At 40.5% G+C, this 17,405-nt stretch overlaps 1 protein-coding gene across 2 annotated transcripts in view; it reads right to left on the minus strand.

Moving 5' to 3' along the window:
* The window catches only part of VAV3 (vav guanine nucleotide exchange factor 3), a 428,368-nt gene that overhangs the window by 150,485 nt on the left and 260,478 nt on the right, over window positions 1-17,405 (minus strand). For both annotated transcript variants that reach the window (XM_069599254.1, XM_069599261.1), the window contains exons 16-17: window positions 9,471-9,572; window positions 9,086-9,186 (exon numbers count right to left, since the gene is read on the minus strand). In XM_069599254.1, the coding sequence (XP_069455355.1) occupies window positions 9,086-9,186; window positions 9,471-9,572 (203 nt within the window). The remainder of the gene's footprint in view (window positions 1-9,085; window positions 9,187-9,470; window positions 9,573-17,405) is intronic.

Below are 17,405 nucleotides of genomic sequence, written 5' to 3' on the forward strand. Positions count from 1 at the left end.
GACTAGAAATAACTCTCAGAATCTGTTCTGAGTTCAGAAATTCTTAACCAGGCTCCTTTTATTTATACTTTTATACTTGTTCCGGTGGTTGTGCCATCAGACTGATTGGCCCCTTTACAAACACGATCTAAATTCTGATAACCATATGAACGCAGCAGCTATAAATTTTACAAAAATAACAGTGATGAGAGAGCAGAAAACCCAACTGCAACACACTGTTCCATACATGTTTAAAGTAAAAGTCAATTCTGGACAGGAAAATAGAATAACAACCTCTTCTGATGATGTATTCTATGGAAAAGTTGCTCTGATTTTGAAATCTACAACACTATCCTTCATTTCCTCTTGATATGTACCCAAAGCTACTTTGGCGGGCACTCAGAGCTCTAAAACACTCTCTGTGCATCACAATTCCACATCAGGATGAGGATAATAAGAGCTGATGACTATCAAATTTATTTGGCTGAATTCTGACCAAATAGGTGCATGGTTGAGATATGACAAAAGATCTCTCTTTTACTGTCTCTTTTTCTTCTGGAAATTTCCTTAGAATGGTAATTCAATTCTTCAAGTTTCCAAAAGTTTTTAATCCTCAACTTGCCCTTACCCTGCAGCCGATTTCTCGGGCTCCTATTGATCAAACTATAAAATGTTCTTACCCTTTCAAGAACCTTTCTAGATGGTGACTCACAGGCCCTGAAGGGGTTTATACCTTGCGTTCTTTCATCATGTCCCAACTGGCTTAATGTAATTCAGAGAAGTGCTGTTACTGAGGTGCTTGGAGCCTGAGCAGAACTCCATCTTCAGCACCAGCACACAGTGCACATATTTGTGTAAGACAAATGATTTTCACTGAGACTTTAGACTCATATCATTCATTTGTTTAAACATAAATTTCAGTCCTGTTATATTTGTTTTCCAATACAAGTGGCTCTCAATGCATACATTATTACACAACCAGCTTTGTCTCTTGTCTGAAGTTCTATTTCTTAAGACTAAACAAATGGGTGCCCAGTAAGATCATTTGTCTCAAAAGGGATCACAGGGAAGTAATTACCAGGAAAGCCTTTGAAGGTTCTTCATCATCATGGCTAATATTCTATTTTTATGAAACATTAAAACTGAAAGGCAGTAGGACTGATCAAATTTTGGAGGAAGTTGCACAAAACCTATTTTCACCACTCAGATCTATAGCACTATTCTGAAAACACAAAAACATAACCAATACTTGGAAAGAGGCTTTGATTTCAAGCCTTCTCAGGAGCTCTAACAAGGACCCAAGCATATAAGAGTTTTCAGTTCACTCTAACAATTATTAATGTAAGATTGGTGGTGGTGGTTTAGTCACTAAGTCACGTCTGACTCTTGCAACCTCACAGACTGTAACCTGTCAGGCTCCTCTGTCCATGGAATTTCCCAGGCAAGAATACCGGAATGGGTTGCCATTTCCATCATTAAACTGACCCAAATAATTAAATGGAAGGAATAATAACTACTCTCGAATATAAAATTGTCTCGATAAGTTAAAAAAGATAACTGCTGCTGCTGCTGCTAAGTCACTTCAGTCGTGTCTGACTCTGTGCGACCCCATAGACGGCAGCCTACCAGATTCCCCCATCCCTGGGATTCTCCAGGCAAGAACACGAGTGGGTTGCCATTTCCTTCTCCAATGCATGAAAGTGAAAAGTGAATGTGAAGTCGCTCAGTCGTGTCTGACTCTCCGCGACCCCATGGACTGTAGCCCACCAGGCTCCTCCGTCCATGGGGTATTCCAGGCCAGAGTACTGGAGTGGGGTATAAAAGACTTTAAATAATGTTAAATACAACCGAAGTCATTTTTTGGTTATGAAATCAATGATTAAGCTTCAGTTTATGTAAAAGTCATGTGATAAAATGCCTAGTGGTAGAAAGATAAAATAAAATTATATTCTAAAAGTTTATCTCTTATGATAAAACACTGCAATGTGCTGTGCTCAGTCGCTCAGTTGTGTCTGACTCTTTGTGACTCAATGGACTGTAGCCCACCAGGCTCCTCTGTCCGTGGGGATTCTCTAGGCAAGAATACTAGAGTGGGTTGCCATGCCCTGCTCTAGGGGATCTTCACAATCCAGGGATTGAATCCAGGTCTGCCGCATTGCAGGCAGATTCTTTACCATCTGAACCACCAGGGATGCCCAAGAATACTGGAGTGGGTAGCTTACCCCATTTCTCCAGGGGATCTTCCTGACCCAGAAAACAAACTAGGGTCTCCTGCACTGCAGTGGATTCTTTACCAGCTGGGTTAGCAGGGAAGCCCAAATACTGCAATACTACTTATAAAAGAGCTATTTCAGATGGCAATTTGGAGTGCAGGTTCTAGGTAAAAATCTTGCAGGTTTAAGCCATGATAACACCAAGGCTACTTTTAGGGATGGCTGCAGCAGCAGTGGCAACCCGGCCTAGATAAAAGAGTGATTAAACAGATAAGCAAATGGGGATCTGCTTCAGTTAAATATTAGAGCATCTGAGGCTTGCACTCCCCCTAAAGGAAAAGACAAATTAAACTGAAGTCATCTGCTCCAGCAATATTTGCCTTCCAATGTTACTTTCTTTGTTTAAAACAAGAGAATGTAAAGCAAGCTATGTTGATCAACATCAAGATAAGAAGGGGACAAGAGGAGTTTAGCCCTATATTGCAACAGGGAAAAAAATACAAATGCCCCCAAAGGTTGCAGCCTAGGGCTAGACCTCCATGGTAGCATACTGTGAGAAAGAAACTCCACTCTAGAATTACATCAGTTTTGCAGTGACTTGTTGAGAAAGTCTCACATAATGAAGTTCATACTTATTCATTACTAAGGTTGGAAAGTTTTGGCAGCACACCTCAGAATCCATGTACATGCTGATCACTGAGGTTGCTATGGTGAATGTGAAGAAGTCAACTCAAGTTCAGCAAAAAGAGATTAGAACTGCCTTCTCTTTATATCTATGCAACTCCTCAAATGTTAAGACATAAACTAATCACCCAACCTTCAAATTTGTTTCCAAGTTGTACAGTTTGTCTTAGGGAAAAAAAAAAAAAAAAACTTAAAGGACCCTTTTAAACACTTGAAATGTACTTGAGTTAATAATCATCATAGTCAAATATTGATATGAATGAATTACTTTTAGAAATGAACTGCATTTTTGCCAACAATTATTTTGAGGATGAATGAAGACTAGACAAATTTAAGGGATATAGAGCATGAAATATAAAAGGTTTCTGAACCCAGGGAAGACAACATCCAAAGAAGACATAATTTCCACACACACACAAAATGAAGCGTCTAAGAGCTATTTCAAATGCTTAATGGTTAGTATCTTTACCACATCCAACACTATCAAGGATTGTAGTTTGGTTAAAATATTCCTATTTAGGAAGGAGTAACAAACTGATGGTCAACACCTTGACTTTGGACTGGATATTAAAGGATAGATACAAAAGATGAGAAATGTGGTGAATGTGTATTTCCTTTCTACTAAAGGAAATAAAAAGGGGTGGAGGGAACTCTCTGACAGTCCAGTGGTTAGGACACTACACATTCACTGCAGAGGGTCTGGGAACTAAGATCCCATAAGTCACATGGTATGGTCAGGATAAAATAAAATAAAATGCTACAAACTTCCATTAAAAAAAAAAAGGCTGATTAGAGGATGGGTACTCATTGTGAAAAATTCTTAAAAAATAAAATTAAAATAAAAATAGTCAGAGACAGTAGTGCTCACCAAAAAGCCACTACTTGCCCAGCTTCCCTTGTGATTAAGTGGAGGCCACATGACTGGCTTTAACCAATGGACTTCTAATGCTGAAACATGGACGTGCTCACTTCCAATTCAAAGGTCTTAAAAGCAGCAAGCCCAGGAGTCACATGTTGAATTCACGGTCATAAGATGGAACTAGCTTGGATCCCTAAGCCATTACTTATAAGGCAAGGACCCACAACAAATACCACATGTGTAAAAAACAAACTTTTATGTGTTAAAACCATTGGGATTTGGGGTTTTTAGTTACCATGATATAGCCTAACCTTGGCAAAGACATAAATCCGACACACAAACTAATTAGAGAATAATTTTTTTTAAGGTAAGAGAACAACTTAATGCAGACTACTCTTAGATGGGTAGAGTAAGGTTACAAGATTGGCAAAGAGATTGGAGAGGAAGTGTTAATAAAAGAGGGTAATCTTGGAACTGTATGGGGAAAATGGAGTATATTTCAGGGAGAGGAAACACTAAGAGCCGAGCAAAAATTCTAAAAAATTGGGACCAAACGGAACAGGAAGTAGATTCCTCCAGAAATAGAGATATTTCTGTCATCAGGTGTCCCATAGTGTCCCTTGTCTAAAGCTTAGTGATCAGTGCTCAGGGTGTGAATTTTAACTTGAATAAATACTATAAAGGAATGCAAAAGTCTACTCAGTTTTCCATCTTTCATCCTTAGAGTACCAGCCAGGGATTCAGATCAGGTTTTTATTCCACTTATCCCACAATCACTCAAGCTCTAGTCGCTCCAAGGGTAGAACCAGGAATTGTCCAATCCTCCACAGCCTCCTACTTCTGCTTCTAAGATTTTCAGAGATTTTCAGGGCCCAGAAATCTTGGTATACTACAGTTCTACTCATTATTCTATCTATCTGTTGGTCTACCCACATACTTATCTACTCATCATGGTTTCCCAGAGGTCAGAACATCAAGTCAGCATGGTTCTTATCAGTGAGAGGCTCACTGTCTAACTGAATTTTGAACATTATTCTGTGAGGAATAGAAGATATACCGAGAAAATGAGGGGTACATCAGCCTTGATTTTAATAAAGATCATGTTGCAAAGTGTATAGTGAAAGGAAAACTAACAGCAGGGAGGAGATTTTTGTAGTTAATCTATAGTAATACCATATACGCAAATTCTCGAGAGACTTAGGAGGAGAACTAAGAAGAATAGGTAAGTGAATGAAGATGAGAGAGGCTGTTAAGTCAAGGCTGACCTCCAGCTTTGGGTGACTGTATGAGTGGTGGATCTTTAAGACAAAAAATAGGAGGAAGTTAGCAGTGATGACTACTGAGGTTGGTTTTAGATATCTGAAACTGGAGGTCACTGAAGGATACCTGGGAAGGGAAACATTAGAAGATGAAGATTTGGAATTCAAAGCTCAGGAGAGAGGCCTTAAGTGGAAATGGAACCTTATCTGCCTGGGTTGCAGATTATGGGTAATGCCAGAAAAATTAATCAGATATACAAAGGATGACCTGAGGGGATGTGAAGGAGAATGATTAATAGTGACAGATGATAGAGAAAAATCAAGCTGAATAAGGCCAGCAATGTGATGACCAGTGGAAATAACAATTGCAAGGTAGAAGACTCTTTAGCCTTCATTTAGGCCCTGGGTCATTTTGTACAACTTGTAACTCTTTTCCAACTGACCACTCCCTTAGCTATAAACATGCCCAGTGTTGAATGAAAGGCTCCACTTTTTGAAACTGTCTTCCAGCCCAACTATATCCAACTTGTTTACAACAACTTAAGACTTTCCTGGTGGCTCAGACAGTAAAGTGTCTGTCTACAATGCGGGAGATCCGGGTTCGATCCCTGGGTTGGGAAGATCCCCTGAAGAAGGAAATGGCAACCCACTCCAGTACTATTGCCTGGAAAATCCCATGGACCAAGGAGCCTGGTAGGCTACAGTCCATGGGGTCGCAAAGAGTCGGACACAACTGAGCGACTTCACTTCACTTCACTTCACTTCAGCCATTCCTACTAGCCATGACTTTCTGAACCACAATGGATTCTTGAGTAACACCGAACCAAGTGGAATCTCTTTTTGTCTCCTGAAGAGAATATGGACTATTAACTAATGAAGCCATAAAGCTCTATAAAACTGGGGGTCTTCTCAAATCACCTATGATTCATTTTACAGAGAGACTTGGAATCTTTAAGTTTGCCTTAAATCAATACTATTCACTTGCTTTAAATTTGGTTGTTGGGATGATTTCTCCCAAAGTCAAGTTCTCCGTACAAAAGCCCCATTCAAGTAAACCATGTCTCCAGCCTCTGATATATCTCGTCCTGCCTCCTGCCCTTCTCCCGTACACCCATTTTGCTCCAGTCACATCACTCATGGAAAATTAATTGTACTCATGGAAAATTAATTGCAAGCAATTACTCCTGGCTGTCAAAGAACTGTGCAAAAACTTAAACCAATATTGGGAACTGGGATTCTCTGCAGACTAGGAAACAGCCCATAAAGTCTAGTTTGCCCGTGTCCTCAAAATACCACCTATTTTACCACACACAGATCTGCCAAGCTCAAACTTAAAATCTACCCATGACTACTGCCTACACCACAACAGGAAGGGGTGAGGCTGAGGAGAGGATGTCAGGAGACTTCCAACTTTCAGAGGGTATCTGTTTGGCAGTGAGGGAGAAAAGGCTGTTGATGAACAGATCCCTTTATTTCTAAGGGCTACCCAGCAAATCCTAATCTGAAGGCAAAGAAAGGGAAGACTCCTCCATACCACTAATTAACTGACTGTGGGTATTCAATGCCATCAGTCTCTTAAAAATCTTGGACAGGAAAGGACAGAAAGAAGAGGGAAAAAGAATGAGGACAAGATGTGAAAAACAGAAGGAGAATGGATGGCAATTTAAGGATGGAGACAAAGAATCAAGAGAACACAGGACTTAGGTTCAAAACTCCAAGAAATGATATTTCCTGGTGGTCCAGTGGTTAAGAATCCACCATTCAATGCAGGGGTATGCATTCCTTTCCAAAAAATAACTTCTTATCATAGCACCTTGGATGAAAATACTGAGTTTTCATTGTGTCCAGGCACTTTGCTATGCATCAACATTATTTCATATGATCCTCACAATAATCCTCTAATTTCATGTTTATAGATGAGCAAATGAGATGTTTACATACTTTCCCCAAGTTCATGCAGCTAGTTAAGAGCTCAGCCAGATTTTTAATCATCTCTGCTTGTCTCACAACCACTCTCCTACACTATTCCCTGTAGACTGCAAGAACCTTGCCAACTATGGGATCACTTTCTACTCCTCACAGACTGAAACTCAAAAGACAGGGCTATGGGACTGACAAAAATCTACTCACCTACTATGAGCAAATAACATGTTAATTGTCCTCAAAGGGGATAAAGGACAGAACACATAAAGATGAAACCACAGAAATATTAAGTGGTAAACTGCATCAGGTAGGCAATTAAATAGTAATAACGTGTGCTGATGTGCTGTGTGCACTGCACTCAGCTGTATCTGACTCTCTGTGACCCCACAGACTGTAGCCTACCAGCTGCCTCTGTCCATGGAATTTTCCAGGCGAGCATACTAGAGTGGATCACCGTTTCCTCTCCAGGGGATCTTTCTGACTCAGAGATTGAACCCCTGTCTCCCATGCATCTCCTGCATGGCAGGTAGATTTTTTAAAGGACAGGCCAGATAAAGATGGACCCACACACAAATATAAGTGATAAATTGCATCAGGTAGGCAATTAAAGGGCTTCCCTGGTAGCTCAGCTGGTAAATAATCTGCCTGCCATGCAGGAGGCCCTGGTTCAATTTCTGGGTCAGGAAGATCCCCTGGAGAAAGGATAGGCTAGCCACTCCAGTATTCTAGGACTTCCCTGGGGGCTCAGATGGTAAAGAATATGCCTGCAATGTGGGAGTCCTAGGTTCCGTCCCTGGGTTGGGAAAATCCCCTGGAGGAGGGCATGGCAACACACCCAGCATTCTTGCCTGGAGAATCCCCATGGACAGAGGAGCCTGGGGGGCTACAGACCATGGTGTCTCAAAAAGTCAGACACAACTGAGCAACTAAGTACAGCACAGGCAATTAAATAATAATAAATGTATGTACTATTTCTATTTCATACCTTTGTGAACTGTTTCTGACCTTCAGAAACATTAGCAGGTGTTAATCTTGTCTCCTTTACCTACAGACCTTGAGTCAATTAACTGCATAAGCACAGTGACCCCCATCAGCAACTGGGCACAGCTCTTCTGAGGATGGAATCAGTCCGAGCAGGCAGGGTGGGCACAGTGCAGGTGCTCAACTAATGCCAGGCTCTTTCTCCAAGCACTGCCCAAGGAGCCGAATGAAAGGAATGTACCGTGATCTCCATCTTCTATAGGATTCACAAGTTTTGTATGATTGCCTATTTTCTGAACTAGGCTCTAAAATGAGCTATTATTCTCTGTTTCACTCTTCTTCACATTATCCAAAATAATTCAATGTCCACCTTTCCCTTTGGGAAAATCAAAGGTTGACACAGCTACCTTTTGAACTCAGGCTGTTAAAGATCCCTTTCTTCTGTTCAAAAAGTTTTACTGATTTTGAAAGGTCTTATTGATAAAACAGAGAGAAACTCAGGGGAAAAGGACAAAGAGAAAGAAGAAGAAAGAGAAAGAATAAAGAGGCCAGAAAAGAAAGAGAAGGAAAAGAGCCCAAGAGGGGCAGAGAGAGGCAAAAGGCTACTGAATGCATAATTGCCAACAGCCTTAGAAACTGTCTCAGGTTACAATCATGGAGCATTATTTTTAAAAACCAAGGGGAAAACATTTACACAAAATCCAAAGGATATACATTCTTTGTTAAAGGCTAGAAAATGACAATGTATTCAATTCATTAATTCATGAATTAGTCTGTGCGATGTTTACTCCTGGCAGCGTTAGCCTTTTGGAGATGAATATTTAAGAGAAAAGGGGAGAAATTCAAAAACCAAAGACAGAAAAAGAACCATTTTTTCCTGTTTTGTTTTCCGACTCTATTTGTGTGCTGCAGCTATATTTGTATAGTATTGATGAGATTTAGGGGAAGGGGGTGAATGAAACGGGTGGTAGGGAACCTCCCAAGTCCCTCTTGAAGCCCTCCGTCTCTCAGCTAGGTATAAAAGTCACAAGAATTTCAAACCATTTTCTAATTGTGCTCATAAACAATAGTTTCAAAAGCCGATATGTTATAATAAACACATATTTAGAGTAAATTAGGCCTTAATTATGTTGAGCAAGTTTTATGTTCTCATTAAAAGCCGAATCACAGCAATAAACATGACTTACCAGTGGAATTAACTCTGCTGCAATTGTCTACTCTTCCCAAACATTCTTTGTGTGCTCTGGCACCACACTTAACACATAAATAACCTTGAAAAAACGTCCCCCTGCAAGGGAAAATCAGAGAGTGATAGGTTAAAAGGTGCAAAATTCTGCAAGCAGAACAAGAGAACACAGCACTAGGCAGAGTCCCCTTCAAGCCAATGGAGAGAACGTTCCTGGGTTCTGAAGGAACGGTCCAGGCACAAGGCCAAGGAAAGATCCGATGGATCCAAACTGGTAAGGCAATATACCCATTAGAAAACATTCTGACTGGGACCTTAGGGCAGCCAAAACATTTGGTAGTTACACCAGTTCCTTTAAACTGAAAGCCAAGACCACGCCAACTGACCTCAGGAGCATCTGGCAGACTCGGCAGGATGTAACCCGGTTGAAGGTATGCATCTTGAACTCATGGAAGTTGGAGTCTGCATAGTCTGGCCTTATGTTGGATCTAGACAAAAGGAAAAAGGTAACATCCTCAAGAAAGCTTCACAACACAGCATCAGTCTAAGTTCATCAATTTTACACTGGGTAGAGATGTGATTCAGGCAAATAGGCTATTAAATACACAATGTTTTCTAAGCCAAATGCTTTGCATTAAAATATGCACCAAAATTTGACCATGTGAGAATCAGCAACATATAAAGACTGAAACAACGGAATCCGGCTCAGAATTGCATGTTCCCAGGGAACTTTACAGACTGGCCACACAGGTCAACCCGCCAGGAAAAACACAAAACTGGAGGGATATTCACGCTGTGCGATGATTTCTTTTTTCTCTAGCCACATCACCAAAATAGAAACTAGCTGCAGGGGGGTGAGAGGGAGGAGAAAGGGGTGCTGCATTCCCACAGGGTTCCTGTCGAAATAGGTATGTGGATTATGTAATGATCTATAAAAGTGAATACAAATTTCCCAAAAGAGTTCAAACAAAGCATCAGTCTGATCATTAAAAGTGTCTTCCTTAAAAACAACCCAGTTTTCTGGCAATCTAAATAAAAGGTAAACAAAATTACTTTATCATTTATATTTTCTTTATATTATACACACATGCAAAAAAAAGTACTAAGCATACTGCCAAATGGCATTCACTGTGCATTTACTCTGTGCCGATACTGTGATAAAACAAAATGTGCTCATTACACCTCACTTAACCTTCACAAAAATCCTAACTGTGAGGCACTAATCAATTCACTAGTTTACAAACAGGGAAACAGAAGCTTGCGTGTGTGTATCCTAAGTCGTTTCAGTCGTGTCTGACTCTGCGACTCCACGGACTGTAGCCTGCCAAGCTCCTCTGTCCATAGGATTCTCCAGGCAAGAATACCGGAGTGTGTTGTCGTGCCCTCCTCCAGGGAATCTTCCCAACCCAAGGACTGAACTCATGTCTTTTATGTCTCCTGCACTGGCACGCAGGTTCTTTACCACTAGCACCCCAGGGAAGCCCCAACAAAAGCTTACATTAAAGGAAAAGGCAGAGCTGGGAACTCTAACCCAGGTCTGTGCTCTTGGCCACAAAATTGTGGTGCAAGGAGGAAGTCAACAGTATTCACCTTCATATCATTAGATTTCTGTGTTAATAAATATATGCAAACTGTTAAGTTTAGTCATTTCCAGAGGACTTTTTATATTATTCTTAATTTGTCCATGTTACCAAAGGAAGCAGAAAAATTATGAAAGGTTAAATTAAAAATGAATACAGATCAGAGGGACACCTAGAAAGCTAAGATGAGGCTCTCTGAGATGTTACAAGTGATCTGCAAGACTGTAGGAAAAGTATGAGATGAGCCAGGATTTCCCCTTTTATAGAACACAGCGACTCTCAAGCACACATAGCCTTGGCATAATGAAGCATAACGCAGGCGGGCAACCAGGCATCAATCTCTGAGGTACCAGGAGAAGCCTTACGGAAAAACATTCACAAAGGCAATTGGAGTGGCAGGCAGTGATGCAGAAGTGTCAGCAAGGTCAGCCTTGCAATCCATCTGCTGAATATAACCGTGCTAAAAATGAAATCAAATATTAGTGCCATCTGGGATTTCTCTGCTCTGTGCTTCTGGCGACCTCACTTTTTAGGAAAATGTTCCACTGTGTGCTGAAAAGGACGGCCATTTCCATGGAGGCATTTTTGTGTTGCTGATTAAAAATTACAGAGTGTTTCTTCAGGAAGGGAAGAGTTGAAGAAAAGATAATGATCTAGAAACAAAATTCTTTTCACATTGTTAAAACACATTTGATTCTTGAGTCCATACAGCCAGGCATTGATATGAGCATGGAAACCCATTTCCTCAGCCATTGTTCATCTCTCTCTGAGCATCAAGGTGATACAGTGATAGAAGAACTGTCCAACGGAAAGAAACTTCGTCCTGGCAAGCTTGAAGAATTCATCAGCCTGGAGTTTCAGAATAAAAGTAGGTCTCCTTCAGGCAGCAACTCAAGTAAATAGATACAAAATAGGTAAGAATTTAATTAATTTTAAAAGTCTACCCAGAACATCTTTCTCTTAGGATCAGCCCAAGACACATGCGTGTGTTGTGTGTGTGTGTTTACCATTTGTATTTAACATTTTCACCAACTAACTAGGAATAAGCTGACTTTTCAGAAGACAAAAGCTGAGAGCAAGATTATACTGAAAGGTTAAAAAGAAAAATCTTACATAAAGAAAAAAATAGAAAATATTGTTGACAGTAGTTGCCATAAGTTAAGTGAGACTTGGAGATGTAGGGTAGAACAGTAGAAAGGAATGGTTGGAAATTTGGGGCTAGTTTTTAACTTAACTGCATATTATTTTAAAATGTTTAAATCAAGCACTAAAGAATAAAAGTTAACTCTATGACCCTGCTACTGAGGCACTATAGAATATAAAAGCATGGTTGAGAGCAGGAATCTGAAATCAGACCACCTGGGCTTACATCCTAACATGCAAATCACTAATGGGGTGACCTTGGGCAAGTTAATAAGTACAAAACAGGAATACTAATAAAATCAAACTCAGAAAGGAAGATAACTTAAGTAAAGTGCTTAGGACATTGCCTAGCCCAGAGCTGGTGTTCAGTAAGTCTTGGCTCTAATTTATAAATTGCTGATTCTAATTCCACATAATGATGATGTAATCAGGATAATGCTTTTATGAGTGATGAAGAGTCCCTTGGTAGCCTTGGGACTGAATCTCTAGAGGGTCCCCATTCTCCTAGGAATTTCACTGCAGGAAGGTTGTTGTATGTTCAGTGTACTTGGGACCCGGAATCCATATGTAATGATTTAAGCACATTAAGAACTAGGGTTACTCTCAGGAAAGGATATGTATGCAAAAAGTCCAGGGAATTAGATGAAGTCATATCAAACACCAACGAAAGATAAGAGAGATGTCAATACACATGGGGATGCAGAAACCAAAGACAGTAACTTGGCTGAATGGGAAAGCTGGAAAGGTAGGCTGAAGCAGAAGAGGATAAAGAAACATCAGGTTTATAGATTTGATAACACAAGGACAGAAATGATCAAAAGTAGAATTTATTACACACCTCAATGTACCAGGCACATTAATTGACTCTTCCTGTATTTTTTTCACATTTACTTCTCACAATAAACCTGTAAATAGAGTGATTCATTCACTTCAGACTTAAAAGCACCTACATGTAGACAGGCTGTGAAGCAGGAACAGAAAGAAGAGTCCTTGAGCTGGACACCAGTGGGTGAAAAGGGAGGATGTGGGAGTGAGCAAGAGTGGCTGGCAGGGCCAAGGAAAGAGTTGATGTCTTCAACAGGGACTGACGTCACATTTTCACTAGTCGCTTCAGCCGTGTCTGACTCTTTGTGATCTTATGAACTGTAGCTCGCCAGGCTTCTCTGTCCATGGGGATTCTTCAGGCAAGAATACTGGAGTGGGTTGCCATTTCCTTCTCCAGACGTCATATTTAGTTGACCCCTCAAAATCTCTATGACTACTATGTAGAGAATTCCTTGCAGTGCAGCAAAAGTGGACAGAGCAAGCCCAAGTATGGGGTTGCACTGACTGCAGATGAGACGCCTGGTCATACAGCTATAGAAAAAGGATTCCATTTAAGTAACCTGCTTTGATATACTATAGTTTACTTATGAGAACTTCGGTGGAATCTCATAGAGCCCATTTCTTTTGCTTAGGGCCCATTATTAAACACAAGTAGGCTTCCCTTGTTTAATCAATCAAATATTTATAGAGCAAGGCATACTGATGCTCTTGGGGCTCCTATAACCTTTCGTGATCTCTGATGTCATCTCGTCCTCTGGCTCCATGTGGGAGCCAAGTTGAGGACCATACACTTCACCTAGGCTGAGCAATCCTCTCCATCCTGCAGATCTGCATTTCAACCACTCCTCAGGCATCTCAAACGCAGCACACACAAAACTCAACCCCACACCTTTCCTACCATACCTGACTCTTGTTTTAAAAAAATACAAGCCTTGTTTGGAGGGCTGATCTTTAATAGATAACAGCAATGGAGCTACTATGTAGGAAATCCTGATGTAATACATCTGATTCTAATCAAATTCTGATTTCAACATATTACCATTCACTCCTTCTAGGAGAGAAACTCAGAGAGGCATGATCAATTTTTCCCTTTCCTTGACATTCTCTATGTTTTCATTTTTTCTTAACCTCTCCTCTGCTCCAATTCCTTCTTCCCTGACACCATGACCAACTTCTACTGATTCAACTGTTAAAATACCTCCTCTAAAATGCCGCCTCCATTCTCTCTTGTCACTTCCTAATTCAAATCCTCAGTATCTCCCAACTAAATTGTGACAATGACCTTCTTAATTATTCCATCTCCTACTTTCTCTATTTAAGGCCATCTTTCCTACTATTTCCAGAATACTTTTAAGAATGAAAATATGATACGTCACTCCCTCCTTTGAATACATCTGCTGATTCCTAATGCCTATGGGGATAAAGATAAATCTAGCAATGGCATGAAGAGTTTTTAAGCTCTAGCTTTAGCTACCGCTCACCTGCCCCTTCTTTCCCAAACGCTCACAAGCCATACACTATAAACATGCAGATCTTATCCCATTTCTCAGTCATATTCTTCATGTCTATAATCCTGGATTTATAATCCATTCACTCTAAATGTTTCCCCTAACTTATAACTGCTAATTTACCTGGTTACTCACTTAGGACCAGATTTTGAAAAATGAGACTCTTTTGAATATTTTCTTTGGGTCCACATGATTAAGATAGTGATTATCAGTATCACATGGATTCTCAAAGTACTTTTTTGGTCTTCTAGTACAATACTAGAAGGACTATTAGATAAACCACTAATTATCTGCTTCCAACAATCAGAAACCTGTTCAATGCTATTTATGTCTATATTACCAAGACTTAGCTCAATGTTTCCTATCTATATATATTAAGCTCATAGCATAATTTGGAGAAGGAAATGGCAACCCACTCCAGTGTTCTTGCCTGGAGAATCCCAGGGATGGGGGAGCCTGGTGGGCTGCCGTCTATGGGGTCGCACAGAGTCGGACACGACTGAAGCGACTCAGCAGCAGCAGCAGCACTGAATAAATTAACAAATATTTTTACCTCTATATTAAGTATTCTGCTACTTAAAGGTAAAAGAACTTAAAAAAGCAAACAACTAATCTCAAAAATATACAAGCAACTTATGCAGCTCAATTCCAGAAAAATAAACGACCCAATCAAAAAATGGGCCAAAGAACTAAATAGACATTTCTCCAAAGAAGACATACGAATGGCTAACACACACATGAAAAGATGCTCAACATCACTCATTATTAGAGAAATGCAAATCAAAACCACAATGAGGTACCACTTCACACCAGTCAGAATGGCTGCGATCCAAAAATCTGCAAGCAATAAATGCTGGAGAGGGTGTGGAGAAAAGGGAACCCTCCTACACTGTTGGTGGGAATGCAAACTAGTACAGCCACTATAGAGAACAGTGTGGAGATTCCTTAAAAAATTGCAAATAGAACTACCTTATGACCCAGCAATCCCACTTCTGGGCATACACACTGAGGAAACCAGAATTGAAAGAGACACATGTACCCCAATGTTCATCGCAGCACTGTTTATAATAGCCAGGACATGGAAACAACCTAGATGTCCATCAGCAGATGAATGGATAAGAAAGCTGTGGTACATATACACAATGGAGTATTACTCAGCCGTTAAAAAGAATTCATTTGAATCAGTTCTGATGAGATGGATGAAACTGGAGCCAATTATACAGAGTGAAGTAAGCCAGAAAGAAAAACACCAATACAGTATACTAACACATATATCTGGAATTTAGGAAGATGGCAATGACGACCCTGTATGCAAGACAGGAAAAAAGACACAGATGTGTATAACGGACTTTTGGACTCAGAGGGAGAGGGAGAGGGTGGGATGATTTGGGAGAATGGGAATTCTAACATGTATACTATCATGTAAGAATTGAATCGCCAGTCCGTGTCTGGCGTAGGGTGCAGCGTGCTTGGGGCTGGTGCATGGGGATGACCCGGAGAGATGTTGTGGGGGGGGGAGGTGGGAGGGGGGGTCATGTTTGGGAATGCATGTAAGAATTAAAGATTTTAAAATTTAAAAAAAAGGGGGGGGGGAAATAAATAAATAAAAATAAAAATGAAAAAAAAAAAAAAACCAGGTAGTTGTCATACCTTCAGAAAGATGTCCACTGAGTCAGAGAAGCAAAAACTCATATCCATGAAATAACGAAACTTATAATTAAGGATCAAAGAAACAAAAAGGGGAAATCAGTTAGTGGCTAAACAATAAGAGAAAGTCGGTGGTGTTTCATGGATAAAGGAAAGGGAGAAAATGGCATAATCTGGGGGGAGAAAACAAGGTTGAAAACTCAAAAATGAGTATCAAGTGTTCATAGAACAATGGGCAGATACACCATTTGTGACATTGCAATAGTTAATATTATGTCTCAAGCTGACTGGTCCATGGGTTGCCCACATTTTTGGTCAAACATCATCCTGGGTGAAGATATTTTTGGACAAAATTAACACTTAAGTCCTAGACTGTGTAAAGCAATTGCCCTCCCTAGTGAAAGTGGGCCTCATCCAATCAGTTAAAGGCCCAAATAAAATAGAAACGCTGACCCTCCCGCAAGTGAGAATTATTTCTGCCTGACTACCTTTGAACTGGGACATAGACACTTTTGCCTTCAGACTCAAACTTAAACAATGGCTTTGTCTGGGTCTCAAGTCTTCAGGTCATAGGAAAGACCCATGCCATCAGCTCTGCTGGTGGCTTTTGAAGTCATACTGGGCAATACATCTTTGGCTCTCCTGAGTCTCCAGCTTGCTGACTCACCCTAGAAATCTTGGGACTTGCCAACCTCCCCACATGCATGAGCCAGTTCCTTATGACATATAATACATGCACACACACATACATACAATACATACACACACACATACCCCATTTGTTTTGTTTCTATGAAGAAATCTAATAGAGAGACACTAGAAAGTAACATTAGATAGGACAGCTGTTCTTGTTGTTCAGTCGTTAAATTGTGTCCAACTCTGTGTGACTCCATGAATTGCAGCACCTCAGGCTCCTCTGTCCTCACTATCTCCCAGAGTTTGCTCACATTTATGCCCATTGACTCAGTGATGCTATCCAAGCATCTCATCCTCTACCGCTCCCTTCACCTTTTGCGTTCAATCTTTCCAAGCATCAGGGTCTTTGCCAATGAGTTCGCTCTTTGCATTAGGTGGCCAAAGTACTGGAACTTCAGCTTCAGCATCGGTCCTTCCAGTGAATATTCAGGGTTAATTTCCCCTAGAATTGATGGGTTTCTAAGTCCAAGAGACATGGACTTGCAGTCCAAGAGATTCTCAAGAGCCTTCTCCAGCACCAGAATTCAAAAGCATTGGTTCTTCAGTGCTCAGTCTTTTGTAGGTCCAACTCTCACATCTGTACATGACTACTGGAAAAAGCATAGCTTTGTCCCCAACTGATGTCTCTGCTTTTTAATACACTATCTAGGATTGTCATGGCTTTCCTTCCAAGGAGCAAGCATCTTTTAATTTCATGGCTGACGTCACCATCTGCAGTGATTTTGGAGCCCAAAAAAATAAAGTCTGTCACTGTTTCCACTATCTCCCCATCTATTTCCCATGAAGTGATGGGAATGGATGTCATGGTTTTAGTTTTTAAAAATGGTGAGTTTCAAACCAGCTTTTTCACTCTCTTCTTTCACCTTCATCAGGAGGCTCTTTAGTTCCTCTTCATTTTCTGACATTAAAGTGGTACATCTGC

This window comes from Ovis canadensis, chromosome 1, assembly GCF_042477335.2.
Source record: "Ovis canadensis isolate MfBH-ARS-UI-01 breed Bighorn chromosome 1, ARS-UI_OviCan_v2, whole genome shotgun sequence".
Taxonomy (NCBI): Eukaryota; Metazoa; Chordata; class Mammalia; order Artiodactyla; family Bovidae; genus Ovis; species Ovis canadensis.